At 40.8% G+C, this 21,516-nt stretch overlaps 1 protein-coding gene across 1 annotated transcript in view; it reads left to right on the top strand.

The window, feature by feature from the left end:
* Nucleotides 1-204: 204 nt before the first annotated feature.
* MANBA (mannosidase beta) overlaps nucleotides 205-21,516 on the top strand; it is a 46,295-nt gene continuing 24,983 nt past the window's right edge. Inside the window, 8 exon segments of the mRNA XM_030947757.1 lie at nucleotides 205-446; nucleotides 9,514-9,608; nucleotides 10,088-10,193; nucleotides 12,087-12,257; nucleotides 14,860-14,907; nucleotides 14,909-14,984; nucleotides 17,387-17,562; nucleotides 20,189-20,299. Of these exon segments, the coding sequence (XP_030803617.1) occupies nucleotides 261-446; nucleotides 9,514-9,608; nucleotides 10,088-10,193; nucleotides 12,087-12,257; nucleotides 14,860-14,907; nucleotides 14,909-14,984; nucleotides 17,387-17,562; nucleotides 20,189-20,299 (969 nt within the window). The 5' untranslated portion in view covers nucleotides 205-260.

Genomic DNA, 21,516 nt, shown 5'->3' with positions numbered 1-21,516 from the left:
AACCCGCCCCTTGGCCGGCGTGCCGGAGCAGGGCTGCGCGCTAGGGGCCGCCGCAGCCGGGCCGGGAGCGCGGCACGGCCGCTGCTCCTCGCGCTCAGCGCTCACCGCTCAGCCCCGAGGCAGCACCGCCCCGGCCGCCCGCAGGCCCCGCGCGCAGCCGCGCTCCACCCCCCTCAGCAGCGCCGCCGTCCTGCCTCCCCTTCCCTTCCTTCCTTCCTTGGAAGCACCGCCCCAGCTCGCCGCTCCCGGCGGCTGGCGTTATGAGTCCCATCGTGCTGCTGCCGCTGCCGGTGCTGCTGTTGCCGCTGGCGGTGGCCGCGGGCAGCCCGGAGGTGCACAGCCTGCGGGGGAGCTGGCGGCTCCGCAGCGGGAACGGCTCGGTGTCGCTCCGAGCGGAGGTGCCGGGCTGCGTTCACACCGCGCTGCTCTGCCAGGGCCTCATCCAGGTACGGTACCCCGAGAGCCGGGCCCTGGAGCGGCCGCCGTCGCCGTGGGCAGCCCGTCTCCGAGGGGAGAACCCAGCCCTCCAAAACACAAGCCCCTCCCGGCGGCTGCCCGGCCGCTGCAGGCTTGCTTGGCATCGTCGGGGCAGCAGCCAGGCTTCCTTTGGTGGCTGCAGTGTGCTCAGTCCCGCATAAGGCCGAGGATACAGATGGAAGCTTTGCAGTATGTGAGATTGTGGTTTTGACACGCAGCCAAGGGGCTGACACCAGATACCCGCAATACCCTCACAGCGTGTAGGTCATGCGTACCTATAGTGGTCCCTGAAAAGAATGGAAAGTTAAACCCACACTCCTGAAGTTTGACTCGTTGATGCAATAAGTTTAGGGAATTCAGGCCATTAAAAAACCCTTGTAAAACTTGTAGGGACTATCAGAACAGTTCAGGTCATATACACCCATTCCGCCTAAGGAAAGTATAGTCTGAAACAAATTTAAAGGATTAACTCCTGTTTTAACACTTCGAAGAAGCTTTTCTGCTTCTGTTTACACTTGTCTCTATTAGATTTTTTAATTTATAGAAACACAGCAACCACTTTCTTGGAAAAATTTTCAAAACTGCAGTTGCAGATGGGTAGCAAAGTAATCTGATACTAGCATAAGGTGCCTGTGACTCAGACCTGACAAGAAACGTGGCACTAACTGGATCATTGTTGAAACAAGATGCCTTTTTAAAACGAAACAAGGAAAATTAAACGTGTACCTGGAACAAAGAAATAAAACACAGTGAAGTTAACAAAGTCACCTATAAAGATGATAAATACAGTTCTGTGCTGGAAAATGTACTGTTGTATGGTGTGAGTATCATATTACCCCTCCCTTATTGTGGGCCTAATATTGCAGTTCTTGTGCATCATTTATTTAAAAAACACATTCTGGATGTATGCATTTTGTATTTTTTATTTCTTGGCTTTTATCCTTCTGCTTACTATACTCTGATTAAAGTTAGAGAAGTAAAAGGAGAAAGTGACACCATTTGGGCAGGATAATTTTAGCATTTTCTGTGTTGGCACACGTTGGGAATCCCAGCACTAATAATAGATTCCAAAGAGTGTCACTGCCAGATACAGAGCATCAACATTGGAAAAAGAACTGTGCTATGAAGGATAGGCAGAGCTATGATGATCTGTTGTTTTAACATCTGTGTGCTAAGTGATGTGACATCTTGGACATTGAGAATTAAGGTTTCAGAAGTGCTCTTTTATAGTTGTCAAATGTGCAGGGAGCAGGGAGACTTTATGTGGAGGATCCATGAAAGGAACTGTGCTAGTTTCTCTGATGCAAAAGTGCTCGGGGTGAACTGTACATCTGGGATGTTTGGTTGTGCTGGGAGGTGTTGCTGCAAGAAGTGTGAATAATCATCAGGAGAAACTGTGACCAATGCACTGACTCAGGCACACAGGACAGTGATGTAATGAAAGACTCACATTTAACTACTCACACTAAGTACACTTACAAAGTGACCTATAATTTAGCAGTACATTTGGAAATGAGGATCATGAACTCTCATGTGCCTGGGCAGAATCCCAAGCCTGCACAGAGGCATGAGAGCTTAGTGAGCCAGCTGGGCAGCAGTGGGTGCTTGGCTAATTAAATCCATGATGGTTGGTTGTGGTCACTTAAAACATGTTTACTTGAATACAAGTAAGAACTTGCTCCAAACACGTGCTGGTACAGCTGGTGGACTGGAAGCTGTTGCCAAGTTGGTGATGCTGCTGTTGAAGTGCTGAGTTAATCAAAATGGTTCAAAGTGTGGTTGCTTGATCTCTGGACTGGACCCAGCTGGTGTCTGGCTAGTTCCAAGCTCAGAATGAGGTAACCTGTTTCTATGTATAGGTGTGTACAGGTAACTCAAGGCCAGCTTAAACCCATTCTTATTTTAGCAAAGCTCAGTTTACAGAAAGAAGCATTCACGCAAATTTGCGCTTGGATAACTAAATTGTTTTAAAATCTCATTTTTGTTTAAAAGACAGAATGTAGATCAATGCTCCCCAGAACAGCAGAGCAACCTTAGCAGATTTGAAATCTATTTCAGATGGTGTTAAATGCTTTGCATTCTACAAAGCAGCAAGCCTGTGTTGTTTGACCCTTGGAGGGAGTCAGTGACATCATTCATTATTGCAGTGTGAGGCTTTGTGCTCCAGAGGGGGGCTCAGCTGTTTGTCCTGAGGTTTCTTCACTGCAGTGAATGTGACCCAAGGTTTTCAAGTGCAGCTGCCTAAAATCATGTTCCTATTTTCCTATATTCCTATTTATACAAAAGCATGCATGCTGCCCTAATTGTAGAGGCATAGAGCGCTGTTTGCTCCACTTTCTCAGAGTTCATTATCTCTGGAAATCAGCCCTTTTTGGTGTTGTGTCAAGTATAGAAACAGGACATTTATTATAGATGTCTAAATACAAGTTTTGGTCTTAGGTATTTTTTTTCATTTGCTCCTTTTGCTCTTTGCAATGGAATATAGGATCTTTATTCATCTTACAGAAGATGTCACTAGATCAGTAACCCAGCTTGTAATCAAAAGTGGAGATTGATCTGAAAAGCTGTACCAGGAAATAGGAGAACAAAGCTAGTGGGAACAAAATAATTCTAGATAGCAGAACCCCTATGTTCAGCGACCTGATGAAATCTACATGCTGTTTTTCTGTGTGATTTGCAAGTGGCAAATCTCACTGCATCCTTTGCTTTTGTACTTGTGAGATTTTCAGTGGGTTAGCACCTGGAACAGAAATTTAAAGCAGAATTTGGAAGAAGCCTACTCCAGCAATGTAGCTTAGTGGGCACCTCACAACGAGGGGAAGGAGGGCAGCAGGGGTAAGCTGATGAATATTAAGCCTTCAGAACGTGGCTTAGATTGCAAGACTAGGCTGCAAGCAATTTATTTATCATTGTGTGGTTCATTTCAAATTTAGGTCGACATGCAAACTGTTTTTGCACAGGGATGCTCTAGCTGATTGCGTGTCTTTAGCCTTACTTTAATCTGCTGTGCAAGCCATACACTTGAATTGAAAAACATCTCTCTGATGCTGAGGGTTCATTACTCATCTCTCTGGATCCTCTTAGCATTTGTTCTAGAGATATCTTTATTCTGGCTCATAAAATATACATTGGACAAACACGTCTTTCTGAATGCACCAAATGCACGTGGCTCAAAAAATGCTCTTGGGGAAGACTCTCGAGTTTCTTACCAAAGTATTATTTTCTTTCATATTCAATCAGTGTAGTTCAAATGCTGGATTAACTATGATAAAAGCTCCAGGGCCAGGAGATTGCATCAGAATATGTGTTTGGCTTGATTGTTTTAATAGCATTTTATTAAGACCCTGTAGCTCTTTCTACTATTTACATGTAAAATTAAAAAACACATGAGAAATGCACATAGGGAAGTGTAATAGTCGCTTGCATAAAGTTAGAGCAAAGCTTTGTTTTGGATGCAGACATTTTACAAACTTGCAGTGAATCTTTTACTAACCCTGCAGCTCTGGGAAAAGATTTGCCAAAACCATTATGTCTGGAAGTTTTGCTTTTGACCACCATCAGTGTAGTATTTTCTTTCAGGCACTGTTCTGGTGAGCCATATGTACCCACAGGTAACTTGCTTATTAAGTCTGTGTGCTGGAAATAGGCATCCTCTACCACATACTGTCCAGGTTCTGCACGATGCCATTTCTTACTGGCAGGTGACTCCAGTAAATTTCCAGTTCTGAGGAATATGGCTGTTGTAGCTGGATTTTCTCATGTGACAGCCATTTGCCTTTGTACATAAGGCTGTTCTGTCTTATTAGTTGTCAGTTAGACTTGTATGGAGTATTATGAGAGGTCTGCAAGTGTGATGCTGATATACGGGCTGGGTAACACTGCATGTTCTGGCCTGTTAGACAGGGGCATGCACTTGACAGAGAAGCTAACAGTGCTCTTGGTCATACTTGGTTATCAAAACTTACTAGAAGAGACAGAAGTTTATGTACTAATAGCTGATAGCTCTACATTTCTGGAAAGTGGTGTGTTTTTCTGTAGCTTGTTCTGCATTTGTATAAAATATGCTGTTGTTTATTTTCTGACACTTCATCACTACTTAGATTTTTTTTGGAACAAGCCAGGTAACAATTCCATTTGGTATCCTATTGTTCTGTTCAGGTTAGGTGGCATTCATTGTTGGAATAGTTGATGATTATATTATTTTCCAGTGAAATACAGATGCTCTGCTGAACTGTGAGAACACGTGTGCAAACATTCATTTTTTCTTTCAAAAGCTTGTGATTTTAAAAGAGGTAAGATTTATAGTGGTCTGTTAAATACATCCAAGTATTCAGGTAATATTAAGCAGTGGGTATTACTGTGTTAACTCTTTAGTCATATTTGGCCTAGTGTTCTGCTGTGACACATCTTGAACAATGACAGTGACATTCAGTTTGCTGCTTTCTGAGAGCAGCTACTGAAATTTAGTTACTTTAGGAGGAAATTCCAAAACTCACGCTCCAAGGGTATGATCCGTTCATCACTGCTGTTAGTTCAGCCTGACTTCAAGCTGTGAAAATTATATAAATGTGCTGACTGCTATCACTTGTGATGTCAAGGAGCACATGGATATAGATAAGTAAATATTAACTACTTAGCTTTCATCTGAAGTTGCCCAGAGCAGAATCATTAAACTGTAAATCATGAAACATCACTTAGAAATTTTATTCTGGTGATCTGTTACACCATCAGAATTTTCTTATGGTGTACATGATAAAATATCAGCAGTGCTAATTTATGAGAGAAGAGCATGTAAGGTGACTTCAAATTAGAGCATAACAAAAGCAGGGTAGGGCAAAGGAATCTGGTTTTTGTTCTCTTTATTAAATTTTGTTTTACTTCATGCAGACCTTCCACCTGGGTACAGCTGACTCTGTCTGGTGTCATTCAGGTGTTTGTGCCATGCCCCTCAGAACTCCAGGATCCTGGGTGACCAGGAGGTGTCCTTTCTTTGAGCCAGGGTATGCCCACTCACTTGCTCCCTTGGGGTTGGAGCCTCACTTCGCATATTTTCATATCCCATCCATTTCCTGCTTAACAGGAGAAGCTCTTAGCTTATAACACCGTGGCTTTTCAATATCCCCTTAAAATCATTTCAAGGAGAAGCTTCCATCTGGGCACTGGCAGGTCCTTCATTGTAGTGCTGCCAGTGCCTTTGAAGCCCTGCTGATGTCCTGTTAGCCGACCTGGAAATTGCTTCCTTTTGATGATCTGTAGCAGGGCTTTTAACCTCCTCTTAGGGGGTGATTTCCTGCTTGCTTACAGCGTTGAGACTGGGAGCAGGGAACAAACTGGCAGGCAGCTTGAATACTTCAGATTTTTCCCCGAATTGCAGGGAGCAGGAAAATGCAAGGGCTGTTATGTTTGGTGGGATCTAAAAATAGCTATAGTTGACTCCACCCCTCTATAAATTGCTTCCAGGAACATACTGAGCTGGTGAGCTATTGAATGTGAAGTGTATTTAATAGATGTGCAGCCTATTTCCTACCATCTTTCAATTTCTTCCTGTGCCTTTAAGTGGTTTAAATTTGTCTTTTTTTTTTTGCATGCACTTTTCTGAACTAAGCCTTTCATTTTGATGTGAAATGATTTAATGTGGGATGAAATTCTGTTTCAGAGAAATCCAAACAATTTGACTTACATGATTACATCTTCCAGCACTCAGAACAGTTGTATTTAATAATGGAAAAGTCAATAACCTCGCAAGTGTATTGGCAAAGTAATTCTGCTTTCTTAGAGGACTTTATTTTGATCATGCCTTTCTCCAGAACCTTGAGAATTGTCTTAAAAGCATTGCTTGAACGTTGCCACAACTGATTTTACAACACTCAACATTTGTCGTGGTTAAAATGGCTGACCAGCTATTAGCATTTAACAGCTTTTATGTGATGTATGAGCTGTCTTACTGGTTAGGTAGCAATGATATCAGTAAACTTTTAACTTTTACATGAAGGTACACGGAACTGTGAGCTTTCCTGTGAGTCAGAAGGGCTAATTTGCACTTCTATGACACCTATTTTAGCAGTCAGTGCATTTCTTGAAGGCTGTAGACTAGTAAAGAAGAAAGCTCCTTCCGGTAAAAGGATCTTCAGTATATTCTGAGATTTAAACATGTCACTTTGTAAGCTCCTGTAAGAGCCCATTTGGCAATGATTTCTGGCTCTGATAAAATATTCCTGCATTTCTCCTGCTAGACCAGTTTTGTATTTTCCAGAAGTCAAGACTTTGTTCATTAGCATCTTGGTATCTGTGCTTTTGCGGGAGAAATGGTGCAGGTTTCTTTTGTGCATCTTTGCCGAGGCGCTGATGTTGATTGTTTGACCATTAACCAAATGGCTTTACAGTCTGCTGTTGGTAGTGCATTTGCAACTTTCCTCTCACGCCTTTTGTTAAATATTTCACACATACAAGTGGCAAATATTGAAATTTAACATGCACATTTTTCCAAGCATAATGTGAAATAAAATAGTATGTAATGTTAAATACAAATATGTATGCATATGTAAATATATATAAGATGGTATATAATGTTAAAGCAAGACTTGTTAAAAATGTGCTTTTTAAAGTACATATTGTGGGGTTTCACGGTCTCTGACATTCTATGCTTGCCTCTCATTATCTCAGTACAATGATCTCAGTGAAGTTTCTTTTATGAGCCTAAATTTTGCATATTAATATGCATTTCTTGGCTTTAACTTTTGCATCTCAATAGAAGTCTGAAATATAGTCACCAAAAGTAATGGAATGAATGTCTTAAAGTTCAGTGATAGTCCTGTAACCTCATGATGACTTAACTTTTAGAGAATACACTGTATTATCAATACAGAAGTCACAGTTTTACTCAGGTGACAAGGCTTTTACTTTTTGTTCTTCCTTTGTAGTAAGAAATTTGATAGAGCATGGCATGTAGAAGCAGGGTGACACCTTTCCCTCTGTATGAGCCCAAGGAATGATGTTTGTATTGCTGTAGGACTACAGAAGGGTCTGTGCTGCTGAGGAGAGTCAGTTAGATGTTATGATTTTGTTCTGCTATGTAAATAGGTTTATGTGTTTGTTATGGAGCCTGACTCTCTTAGTTTTAAAACAAATATGAGGTACAAGACCATTATTTTTCAGAAGACTTCAAATTCCAAATGTTGTAACTATGCATACTGACTCCTGAAATGGGGAGAAAAATTAAGTTCCAGCAAGTAGGAAAGAAAAAAAAAAAGCTGGGCAGATTTTCCTCAGTGTGACTGAGGATATCCAGGATGGGTAGTTAAGTGAGTTAGTGCTGTTAGAACACTCCTGTCAAAGCAAACCCTAACGCAGCTCCCCTCTCTCTGAGACGGGTTGAGTCATGCAGGCCACAAGAGATTGGCTTTGTTTGGGGCAGCAGCTCAGCCCTGCAGCTGCTGCAGCTGCTGCAGGGGCTGTCAGGCTGGGACCTGGGTACCAGCACTCTGACACGGCATGGGACACTGCCTTTCTGCTCTCTGACAGGGGATGGGACACTGCCTGTGTGCTCTCTGACATGGCCTGGGACACTGCCCGTGTGCTCTCTGATAGGCCATGGGACACTGCCTGTGTGCTCTCTGACAGGCCGTGGGACACTGCCTTTCTGCTTTCTGACAGGGGAAGGGACACTGCCTGTGTGCTCTCTGACATGGCCTGGGACTGCCTGTGTGCTCTCTGATAGGCCATGGGACACTGCCTGTGTGCTCTCTGACACAGCATGGGACACTGTGCCTTTCTGCTTTCTGACAGGGTAAGGGACACTGCCTGTGTGCTCTCTGACATGGGATGGGACACTGCCTGTGTGCTCTGTGACATGGGATGGGACACTGCCTGTGTGCTCTGTGACATGGCCTGGGACACTGCCTGTGTGCTCTGTGACAGGGGATGCCTGTGTGCTCTCTGACAGGCCATGGAACACTGCCTGTGTGCTCTCTGACATGGCCTGGGACACTGCCTGTGTGCTCTGTGACAGGGGATGCCTGTGTGCTCTCTGACAGGCCATGGGACACTGCCTGTCTGCTCTCTAACAGGGGATGGGACACTGCCTGTGTGCTCTCTGACAGGCCATGGGACACTGCCTGTGTGCTCTGTGACAGGCCGTGGGACACTGCCTGTGTGCTCTGTGACAGGGGATGCCTGTGTGCTCTCTGACAGGCCGTGGGACACTGCCTGTGTGCTCTCTGACAGGGGACAGGACCTTTCTGCTGCCTTTGTGTGAGGCGTGAGGCTGTGGGGTGTCAGGTCCTTTAAGCTGGGTGAGGGACATGGTGACCCACTGTAAGGTAATAAATACAGCATGAAGCCAGAAAGGCTGAGGACATAGCTTAGACCAGCTGTGCCTTCTAGTCTTACTAGGTAGTGTGGTTAAAGGGAGAAGGACACCTTTGGTGTAAATGCAATACTATTCTCAAAAGTAGTATTTCCGTTTTTTACCAAAACCGTTGGTGTTGCTTCTCCTTCTTCTCTTTCTCCATCCCTCCACATACAGCAATTTAATTTATCCTTACCACAGCAAGTCTAGCTGACAAGGAACAACTGGATTATTTGCAATAACTTTAAACTAGAGATTTGTTCACTGCTGTCCCTAGAGGCCTAAAATGCTGTTTCTCTGCCTTTAAAATCCTATTAGTCTTACTTTCTCCATAATTATGAGGGTGATCATATTTCTTTTCCTCTCGTTAAGTCACAAGCTCTCTGGATTTATTAGTTAATTTCCAGACCAGTAATTTCTTCTGTAAAAACAAATCCTGCTACTTCTAGTTTGAGTGATTATAGCAGACGGGGTTTTGAGCTATATAAATAAAGTCAAATATTACTAAAGCTTTGCTTTCACATTAAATTTTAAGGGTGAAAAGGAGTATCAGGACTAACTGAGGTGGATTTTGCATTTGCAGACTGACTGAAATAAGTGTTCATCTAATGGATATTGTGATACTTTTAATGTAGTAACACTATAACTAAATAAATAATGTAATTTTCTTTTTGTTGGTCTGTTACTAGGATCCATACTATAGATTTAATGATGTGATGTACAGATGGATCTCACTAGATAACTGGACTTACAGCAGAACGTTCAAAACTCCTTTTGACATCAGGTATGCAATAAAGATATGTCTAAAATGGTTCTGTGCCATCTTTCATGCAGAATTGCAAGTTAATCCATCCACTCAAAATCTGCTTAATACTTCTGTATCTGATAAATTATGCAATCATGTGCAGCTGCAAAGCTACAGAACACTTCAATTGTAGCTTTTTTCTTTTTTTTAATTGATTGTTAAAAATTACTTATGAATTGTCAGCTGAAAAAAGATAGTACTTAGGCTAATTGAAAGCTATCCTGTCTAATATCTGGTGGGTATGTGAACCTGATGTGTTCTTGAACATGCTGACTTGAGCTACTTCAGCTGTCATCTTAGTTTGACTATTTAAAGGTACAGTGTAGCTACGCTGAGTCAAAAGTAGCTGAAGCAACTGCTGGTGTAATAGTGATACACATTTTTACATTGTCTGTGCCCTGTGTGTTTTTATCTCTAGGTACTCTGACAGTTTTTCACATCTGTGTTTTCTTTTGTAGAAAGTGGCAGAAAGTGAATTTGGTTTTTGAGGGAGTAGATACAGTAGCAGAGATCCTGCTCAACAATGTCACTCTCGGGAGAACAGACAACATGTTCAACAGATACGTAAGTAACGTGTATGTTTCTGTTTATTTCTGCTTCTGTGCTTTCTTCAAAACCCTTTTGTTCTGAGCACTTCCAGTGCATTCACCTACCCATAAAAGTAGGTGCTTGGATGCAGAAAGTGTTGACTTGAAGACTGCATGTGTAATCAGGTAAACGTTAGGAAGGGAAGTGTACTTACCTTTTCGCTAGCAACTGGGTCATATCTAGAGGTGAATGTGCCTTGTCCTAAATGAGAGGACCAATGCAAGAGGATCAATTCAGAGAATAATGTGTCTTGCTTCTTGGGATCTGTCCCAGCTCCAAGAAAACATAAGCTTAAATCTGTTTTATTAGCTGTAAATCTGCTTACTAATTGGTATTAGAATGGTTTACATGTCAATACTGCAATGAAAATGCACGTGCTCTAAAGCCTGTGTATATGTTTCATGCTTTTGGTTTTTAAAGAGAGTGGTTTATTTTTAATATGGTACTTTGGGTAACCTTGTCTTGCATTTTTGAGCTTTACTTATTGTCAGCATGAGAGTATTCATTATGGAATGATCTTGAGAGTGGCAAAAACATTCAAACTAATTTTATAGCTTTAAAATACAAAATTATTCTGGTATTAACATAAGAAGCAATTCTTGCTTTTATCTTAATCAAAAAATCTGAAGAGTTAAAGGAAGATTGATAGTGGAATAACTGAATTACAAATGAAATCTGGCATCTCCATATCTCAGCATTTACCATTCTGGCAGGTTTTATTGCAGAAGCACTGGACTGAGACATAAGACATTCTGCCACCTGGGTCTGTGTAACCTAGGACAAACCACTTAGTTTCTCTTTGACTTACTTTTGCCATTAGTAAAATCAAAAATTTCATAGAGTTTTTATGAAATTGTAATTATTTGCTGTTTGGAGGGTATCTAAAGGCTTGTCAGTAGCGGGCTCTGAAAGTCAGAAAAGTGGTATTATTTTGTCCATATTTCTGCAACTTCATTTTCTATCAGATTGTAACAATTCATGAAATGGCCTTCACTGTAAAACCAGCATGTACTGCATTAAATTGAGTCCGAGGTTACTGTGACCCAGGCTTGTGCCTTGTTCACCTGTTCCACATGGCAACAACATCTGCAGGAAGGACTCTCTGAAGGCTCCGAATTGGGGAATGCTATTTGCTTTCTAATATCCTGCTCTATGCTACAGGAATAAGTGATTCTAGCTGGGCTGCTCCCAAATTAAAGAAAAATGGCCAAGACTTGGCTTTTCACAAATATGCACTCTGAGGAATAAAGGAGTATTAGCCATCGGAACCACATTGTCTTGATAGCACAGGATAATTCTGAAATGGAACATTTCTTCTGTTCTCCAGCCACACTGAAGGGGATTTTGTGACCTGGTGAGGAAGCCCCCAGATGCTTCATTTGGTGCTGGCATAGAATGTGTGTCTTACATTTGGGGGATTAGAATGCAACTCATTCCATTCTGGGGAATGAACAACAGCTTTGTAGCATTCATGGACAAGGCAGCTCAGTGCCTTGTGGTGGACGAGCTGGCAGCGCAGCGTGAGCTGGAAGCACTCATGTATGGAGCAGCTGAGTTGAAATAAGGTGTCTTTCCAAAGATGCAGATGGGTTCTGGATGAGGAATGAGGGTAAAGATTCTCTTGCTGTCCTTGTCCTTCAAGTACTTCTCTGTGCAAGCATAGTGCTGCAGCCTGCAACAGGAGCTTGATGTGAAGAAAGCAGTTTGCCCAGAAACATCTTTTCTTTCAAAACCAGAGCATGCTGAGACTGTATTTCAAAAGCTTTTGAATAATATATGTATGGTATTAAAATCCCCATGTAATAGTGATTATAAATCTCATAGATAAATGTCAGCATTGTAATGGTTTTGTTCTATGTTTTGTCCTAGAGCTTTGATATTAGCAGCATGATCCAGGAGGTCAATTGCGTTGAGGTCCGTTTCTTGTCAGCCGTTTCATACGCAGCAGAGCAGAGCAGATGTCACAAAGCACACAGCATCCCCCCGGCGTGCCCTCCACCTGTGCAGAAAGGAGAGTGCCACGTTAATTTCATCAGAAAGGTAGGGGCAGAATTGTCTGTCTCTGGCTTCAGGCTGGGAAAGAGGAATGCGCCACAGGCTGTCCTTACAGCTGTATCTGAAACCTGCAATGTTGTTTTATAAGTAGGGCATATTTTTCATTGCAGCTTCCTTCTCCCATCCCCCCCAGAAACCTGTACTTTTTTATGTTGACAATACAGGAGGCGTGAGAAGGCCAGTGATAAGTGGTAAGAATGTTTAAAAGGCTGTTTTCATCAAAGAGTCAGCAAGGAGACTTGCTGCTAAGAGGGCAGGATAGCACTGAGAAATGTGTAATCATTCCATTTTGATCCACTGGGTGGGTTTAGCAATGTATGCTGACAATAGAGTTCACTGTTGCAAATACCAGTGTTTTATCACCAAGGCTGTAAAAATCTCATCCAAGCAGCTTTTTGAGTGCTTGCTGTTGCTCATGTGCTGTGCTATTTATACTGGGCAGCTCTGGCAGGTCCCAAGAAGTGTTACCTAACAAACAACCTAGTGTTGTCAAGTGTGACTTATATGTACATATTCAATGAAAACAGCAGTGTAATATAATGACTGAAACTCAGAAACTTTGATTTAAGAAACGGCTTCTTTGTGATAAAACAACTCAGGGCAAACTATCATTTGAGTAGCATCTCATGTATTTCTGATAGGTTTGCAGCAGATAGAGGCAGTGTCTAGATGATCTTATTTTCTAATTTTCTTTCTTGATAATTATTTTCAAACGTTCTAATGAAGTCCTTCTAGAGTCTCCTCAAAAAAATGACTAGGATTCTGTAAATCTGGTATTCAAACCTGGATATAATTTCCTTTAAAATTTATTAATGCAAACATGGACTCCATGTTATCCTGGAAAGATCCTTTAGGATTAAGATGCTGTCTTTATTTCTGCTTGCTGCTACTTTTATTTTCTCTACATTTTAGAAAGTTTATTAGTTCTTCTGAGTCCACTGTGTTTCTCAGAAATCAGTGCAAGGAGAGGCTTGGAAGGAACAGGGCACTTACTCAACTGTAGTCTTACTTATAGAGCAAAAGAGACCTGGAATGATTTTATGCTTCATTGAACTATACCTTTAAATTTGTTAGAAAGTACCCTAGTGCTTTTTCCTCAAATGAATTTTTTGACTGTATTTGGAAACTGCTCCAGAAATTTCCAGAAACATTTTGAGTTCCAAATATTGGCAACAACAGCAGCTATGTCACATCTAAAAGTAAACAGACATGCTAGGGCATTGGTATAAGCTGTTTACTTCCCATCTGAAAGTAATGGAGAGCTATTTACACATTTCAGGTGCAGTGTTAAGTGCAGTAAACTTATCTAAATCTGAGTAGGAGTTTGTGGCAGAGCACAAACCTGTCACTGCTAATGTACCCCAGTGATACAGGCATATTGTTCTTGTGACATACTGTTTCTGATAGCAGTCTCTGTGGTGTTTTTAGTGAAACCTGCCAATCTGTCAGTGATTTATTTATTTTTTATAATGGGAAATTATTTGCAATTGCACATGTTTTCTAAGAACATGTTATCCCTGGTTTTCTGTTTGAAATAGGTGCAGTGTTTGCTTCCTGGAAGGCCCTTTGTCAGTTTGATAGACAGGGAGGCTGACTGGCAACGCAAGGGATAGGCCAGGCTTGTGCAATGTGGTTTGCCCAAATTAGTATGCTTTGGCTGTAAGTTATTAGTCTCTAAATTTAGAACTGTGTGTCACTGTACAAGACTTTAGGAGATCTATTGTATTTGCTTTGGGGGCTGGGGCTGTGTGAAACTTGGAGGGCAGCTGAATAGATGTTGTCAAGGGATTTGTTAAGTAGAGGTCTGACCAGGTTTGAAAACAGCTAAATGGAAATTAGTGTACGTACTTCTCTGCCTGACCAGCATTTTATAATTCTGACAGTTATTCTGATGTTAGTACCAGAACTAAGCTACTTCTCAACCATGTTTTTGTTCCCTTTGTTTTTGTATAAGAGAACTATAAAAAGGGGAGAAGCAGTGAACATGACTGAACTACACAAATACTCCAAACATATCCATTTCTTTCCTCGTATTACTCTGTGGTGTTAAAACTAAAAATAGGAGATAAACTATTTCATGTATGGTTTTTAATTTGATACTTTTCTTCTAGAATACTGTAACATTTCTAATTGTCAGTTTTCTGCTTAGTTTGTCTTTTAGGTATACAATTAAATACTGACATTACAAACTAAGATAATTCACAGCTGAATTGAGAGTAATCTCCTGGATTGTTTTTTTGATCTTTATTGTTTGGGGTTTTGTAGGTGTTTTTTTAGTGGCGTACTAGTGGTGTGCAACCTTGTTTTTTAGTGTTGTTCTGCTCTTTTGGTAATACAAAATTTCTCCATACTTGGACATTTAATACAAAATTTAATTTTTTGTATAATACAGGTAGTAGCAGCAAAGTTTTGGTTGTGAAGTAAGAAAAAAATACTGTAGGGTCTTCTGGATTTATGGAAACCAGAAAATTTCTTTCAGTGCATGTCAATATTTTATTCCCAGATAGCAAATGTCTTTTATTTCTGGCACGGCATCAATGTCTATGTGAACAACAGGCACTTGTAACATAATCATTCTGTTTTCCAGGAGCAATGTTCATTTAGTTGGGACTGGGGCCCTTCTTTTCCCACTCAAGGGAATCTGGAAAGATGTTAGGATTGAGGCCTATAACCATTATCACCTGATTTATTTTTCTATAACTCCTCTCTTTGGTAAGTCTCTTATTTTGTCTTGTTATTGGTTTCACCTTTAGAATACAAACCATTTTATTGGTAAGCCAAATTAACTGTCAGGTAGGAAATGTTCTGTGGGTTTTTTATGACTTCATGTGTACTTCTTTCCAGAACACACCTTTATCAGGTATTGAAACAATACTTCAATACAAACAATAACTGTTAAAATTGTTAAAATTCAGAATTTTTTTGCTTAAAATCCAGAAATAAATGTAGTGTAATTGAGATTAGCACCTGTTCTTTGGTTTTGAAAAAAATCTTTTCTATTGGCATGTGTTTTCACCAAGACTCCTTGTAAATACTCCTTGTAAATATGTCTCATTTTCATCTCACTTTCATTTCAAACAAAGGCAAAGCTGCTATGGGAATTTGGTGTTGTGTTGGAAGGACAAATGCACAGTGAACAGAGTTCAAAGAGTGTTGAGTTTTCAGGACACAACATGAAGTCTGAGAGAGAAAAGCAGTTGTGCTATTCAAGGATAATTGTTAAAGCTTCAATTGGAGAGGATAACCTCCTGCATTCTTGTACCTAACTTACCAAACCGGTTTCCTCTCTTGCAGTGGTCTCTGATTTTCCTCTCCTTTGTCCTGAAGATCATTGCAGCTGTGCAACAGTAGTTAATTTTCCCTTGAAACTTTCTGCAAATGGTGATATGCCTGGTTGTAGACCACCCACATACTTTTTTTCACTGCCTGTTGACCCAGTGGAGGCTAGCACGTGGGTCCTCTGCACTGGGGTGAATTTTGGCCCTTGGGAATGGATTTGTTGTGTATGAATAAAAGAGGAAGACATCACTCCATGGCTGCTTTTAAAGCGTCCTGAAATAGCTGCAGGTCTTAAATAGAATTGACATGACTGGAATTTCCATGGAAAGCCCCAGCACAGACTGTGTGCTTTCTAAAATTTAGTTACAGTAGAAATCTTTTCTGGTCCCTCCCACATTCCCACAACTCCACATTCTGGTAGGTAAAGTCTTGCTCTCTGGGTAAGCGGAGAGAGCAAACCTCTTTCCTTCAGCAGAGAGTGGCTTGGAACCAGAGCAAGAGCTTATTAGTATTCAAACATAATTATGTTTGAAAAAGAAAGAATAAATGAGCAACCTGAATTTAAGCTGCATATGTACTTTTATTGTTCATCAGATTTAGTGTCATAGCCTTTTGACCGCTGAGTCTGTGAAAGATTCATTGTTCTTGGTTTCTCTGTCTAGACCCCACAGTTCAGGCAGTTAGGAGTGGGTTGGAATTTCTATATGCTTTTGTAAGGGAGGAAGAATGCACTGTAATGTCTGACCTTTGTAGGGTGGGTACTTTTTAACCTTTTCCACATTTCAGAAAATTGGTCTTCACTGGTAATGCTGGGTGTAATATAAACTTGGGAACTCAATCATTGATCTTCATTCTTTGAAAAACTGTGAAAATCACATCAGGGCTGAATGCAATTCTTTGTTTTTTGGAGTGAGCTCTCTTTCTCTTGGGAAGCAAGGAGGGCTAGACTATATAAATGAAAAGAGAAGGTAAGTTATTAGTAATTTGGGTATACAAAATGTGTCTTAGTTCTAGTTCTCCTTGTTTTCTGTTTTATTTGCTTTTGCTTTATGTTAATCTGCAATATTTGAAGTATAGGATTAGCCAGGCTGTGTTAGTAGCTAGGCAATTCAACTGCTGAAGTTAGTGGGAAATTTACACATAGATCTTGAGTACCCTTGACCCTGGCTCTCTTTATTCAGTAAGGTCTGTAAATGAGAGGATGCTCTGTGGTAACTTCAGAGAGATCTCAGGGAAGTCATTAACTTGTTTTTTTCACGACACATGGGTGGGAGAAGGAACATAGAGATATAGCCTGTCAAGTCTAGACACAGTGGGCCCAATTCATCCACAGTGTAGCTCCATTCATTTTGTCCAGTGAGTCTGGGATGAATTCAGCTCGTTTTCTGTTAATACTGTTTTTGTTTCATTGACAAAAGTGATTGTACTGGCTTGTGATTACAATCTTTCCCAAAGAGTACCATGTTCATATGAGTGCTGACTAAAAGCAAATACAATGTCTGTTGGAGTTGGTGGGAAAAAATTCCTTCCTAATGAAGTGACTGGTGTCAAGGTCTCTGACTTTTGTACAGAGCTCTGAAAAGAAGCCTGGATGGCTTTTGAATTAAAAAAAGTTAAAAAACATAAATCATATTGCATTGTTCTCTTCCATTGGACTCAGATGTCAAACACACTAAATAAGCAGATTAACCATGTAGGCTGGTTCAGACACAGCCTGAAAATTGTTAAATTTAATCTTAGTTTTTGAATTTTTTATTTAATGAAAGATCATATTAACTAATAGGTATATAAACATAATTCTTAAATTCCCATCTTTTTTCTCCCTCTTCACGTAGTAAAGAGTGCTCAACAGTGGTGTCTTGAAGTCGAGTCTATTTTTGATGTAGTCAGCTCCAAGCCAATTGCAGGTCTTGTGACTGTGAACATTCCCAAGTTACAAACACAGCAAATGTTCAGTGTGAAGCTTCAACCTGGAGAAGGCAGCATTGTGCTGCTTGTAAACATCAACAAGGTAAAGAGGTGTGTGTGGAGAGCTAGTTCAGCTGCAAAACGTTTCCCCTGGTTTCCAGTGTGACTTTCTGCCTCCATGCCAGTTTTAGGCCTCCTTCCCATTCCTTACTGTCTTCCTGACTTTTAACAACAGTTCTGTATCCCTTACAGGGTAGGAGAACAGTTCTTTTCCTTTCTAAAATCTGATGTCTGTGAAGCTATGTAGCTCACTGCCAAAAGGTGATGAAGCCTTAGAAAAAGGTCACATAATCACTGGCCACTGTTAAATGACCTTTTTTGAGTTATTTAGCTAAATAACTTTTGGTACCCCGTGTCACTTCACTTCACGGGCAGCAGGTATCTCACATACTACTGTTTACTGGACTGATTGGGACCAGAATATACTACAATACATAGGATTCTCCCAGGAGAGAGAGGCAGCATTCCTCAAGCCTCTCAGTAGATATTTATTTACTTTCAGGTAAATAAAATAAAAAGAAAATTTTGTGGAGTAATACTCCTTACATTTGCTGATAGTCCTTTGGATAGGCAAATCTCAGGAGGAATTTTTGACTGGTAAAAGGTGCTCTAATGAGGAGCAAACTCAATTAAAAAATCAGGCTCCAGCCAGTGGGCAAAGTGGGAGCCCTGGCAGGTGCAGCAGGAGCCACACCTGATGAAGTTCTCCACAGGAGCTTCACTGCTGCAGGACACACATTTGTGGGTGGGTGATGTGCTGTGAGCAGGAATTTGGGGCTTCTGACAATACTGGCAGTTAATAGCACTAGAGGGTCTGCCTTCAAGCTCTTCTATATTTTACTGGCTCTGCTGTTTTTCTGCACTGCTGTGTAACACTGCATCTGTTTTGCCAGTTTGACTGCATTGTCTGTGTGTGTTCTTGAGTTCATTTGTCAGCTGTTTGCATGGAGAGAAAGCAAGCAGGGTGTTTATGTTCCAGTGTGCACACTCTGTGACTTGTGTGCTTATGTGCTTTGTTTTATTTTGACACAGAAGCATAGAAACATACAGTTTTTGTTACTGTTGTCATCTGACATGCAAGTTACATGAGCAATTACCAATATCCAGTTTAATTTAAAGCAACTGTGTGCCTCTGCTTAGCCTTTTAGTGGATTACATTAAACAGGCACTGCAAAATGAAACTTCAAAAATTATTTTTGCTTATTTAGTTGTCCCAGCCTCAGAAGACATCTATTAGTATAGTGCAACTGCAAGTCTGGAAGGAAGGACTTCCTTCAGAGCAGAGGCAGCAGTGTTTCATTATTCTTTGTTCACAAAAGGCTTTGCTGCATGAATTCACATCAGCTGATTTTATGAGAAGCCCTGAAATGTGTTCTAATGTATTGATGGGGTAAACAGAGCCCTTAGTCTGTACACAGACTTGTGTGGTGCATGTTAGATACTGAGACCCCGCCAGAAGTGTATTTTTAGTTAAGAGCTTATTGCAGATTATGTTGTGGAGTCAGTAGGTGCTCGAGTGGTGCATATCGCAGAGATGTGTATCAGCCTTCCTGCGGTTGCCACGCAGAGTGCTGTGCTGCCAACGTGACAGCATTTTGCTTATCAGCTAGTGGTGAGCAGAGGGGTGACATCATTAGTGGCCAATGAGACATCCAGTCTTTCCAGGCAGCTGCGAACACTCCCTTGTTGTCGAGGCACTCGCTGACTCTGTGCTTCTTCCGTTTGTATCCATGCAGCACAGAGATCAGAACTTCCTCACCAGCAGTTGTGAGAATTCTGTATCAGAGAAGCTCAAAGATATATTCATGGTTGTGTCCAAGTATAGCCACAGCAAAACATATTACTGGGCTGCTTTCTGGCCTCAATTTGTTTGAAAAAATTGAGATACTCCTTGCATGACTAAATTCAGTGCTAATCCCTCCATTGTTTGGTTGCATGCGTTATTGCTTTCTTTCCACAATTTTTGTATTATGCACATAACTGGCAGATGCTGGCAACAGGAATGAGTGGCAGAAGAAGGCTGCTAAAGTGAAGATATTCTGTCATCTTGGAGATTGCATTTCATGTTTGTAAAAATTATAGAGTACTAATGATGTGGTTAGGAAACATACAGAGACAAAGCAAAAAACTACTGAAGGAATGAAAGAATTTGACTTAAAAGCTTGACATAAGTGAAGCAGTCATTATGGTCCCAAAGTACCAGAATCACAGTTGAAAAGTGTTACTGCTGTATATTGAATATTGCATGGGATAGGTAAAAGGATCAATGAGAGGAGGTGTATGATACAGAGCTCAGTGAACAGTGGCTGCTCCTCACACAAATATTTGGGGTTTCAAGGAATAGTGTGTCAGTGTACCTCAGCTGAGGAGTGCTAGATGTGTGCCTGCATGTCCAGGCATGCTCATGGCCTGTTGTGAACACAAAATGAAGTGATAGCCTGGACTTCAGCAGAAGAAATCACACAATCTCACCTCTCTTTTGAATTGATTTTTATGTCAGAGCTGCAGCTCTGGCGAGAACATTCTCTGGAGAGAAAGTTAGCATGTCTCAGCTGAAGCACAAAACCTCGTTAGGCTTGTGGTAATTCACTCAGAGATATCTAAGCCCAGGTGCATTTGATACCTCTTGTTATACATGTTGCTCAGGCTTTCTCCTTTGTATGTTCAAGAGTGCTGCAGTGGAGGCTTGGTGGCCAAATGGACATGGAAAGCAAACTGGATACAACATGACAACAACTTTCATGATGGAGGCAGGATGCCAGATTGAGAAGTTTTCAAAGGTGAGCCCTAAAGTTTAATTACATCTGACATCGCACTTAGTGTTAGGACATCTGCTCTGCATAACAAGTGTCTAGAGCTCTTAAATGTTTTGCTAAGTCGTAATATGCGTGTGAAAATGCTAATAAGAAATGAGGTATTTTTTAATGTCGCAATGTGTGGCTACCTCTTTTCTGGTAGTCTTACCTTGTGTGGATGCATTTACTTGTGGCTGCAAGATGGTTTACAGTTAACCAGAAACCTCAGAAGAGAAAACATGTTTACTTCTTAAGTTTTCTAGCTTATGAAAAGAAAACAGCGCTTCTAAACTTCATATACCATGCTCTTGGTTTTGTATCATGCACTGAAAAACCCTTTTAGATTTCTGTAAGATTATGCAAAGGTTTATTACTGAGATTTTTTTTTTGCTAATTCAGTTGTAAAAATTTATGGGATAGACACATTCCTAAAAACCTAACATACATTTATTTATTAGAATGTGGTGGATGTGCTTCAGGCCTAAGAAAAGGTAAGGTCTTAAATATGACCATAAAACTAATATTTGGGAGTTTTTGCATAAGGGCTCCCCTAACACACTGGCTGTTTAATTATCTGTTTGGTTTTACTAAGGAGCCTAGAGGAGGTAATTTCCAATTGTCCAGTAGAAATCAAAATCTTAGAGATTAGGCGGGCCTCCTTATGTCATGAACATGTGGAAACAGCCACATAAATATATGCATTTATTAGATGTTTCTGGTGTGTACTGCTTTACTAAAAACTAATCTGGTCACCAGGCATCTGAACTGCTATTTGCTGTAACATTAGCTAGTGTGAAAAAAAACTTAGGAAAACTAGTAGCTTCTGGTGTTGTATCTTCATAGGACTAGCCCCTAGTTTGATTATGAAGTAATAATAATAATAATAATTTGCTATGATTAGTGTTCTAATTTTGAAACAATTAAAAAACCCACACCAAGTAAACACAGCATGTGTTGCTTGGAAAAACTGGTGGTAGGAAATACAACTATAAAGCCTCTAAAAAGGAAAATTCTGGTATTACTGTGTGAAAACTACACAATTATAGGAAAGCTAATAATTTCCATTTAGGTGCTTGCGTCAGAATATTTCATAGAGCTTTGTGGCATATGATCATGGGGACTTGACAGTCTACAACAGAAGCCTTTTATTTTTTTCTCCTTAAGGGGAAAGAGGAGGAAAAAAATCCAGATACACCATGTAG

The sequence above is a fragment of the Camarhynchus parvulus genome, chromosome 4 (assembly GCF_901933205.1).
Source record: "Camarhynchus parvulus chromosome 4, STF_HiC, whole genome shotgun sequence".
NCBI lineage: Eukaryota > Metazoa > Chordata > Aves > Passeriformes > Thraupidae > Camarhynchus > Camarhynchus parvulus.
This window is presented reverse-complemented; position numbering and strand designations above follow the sequence as displayed.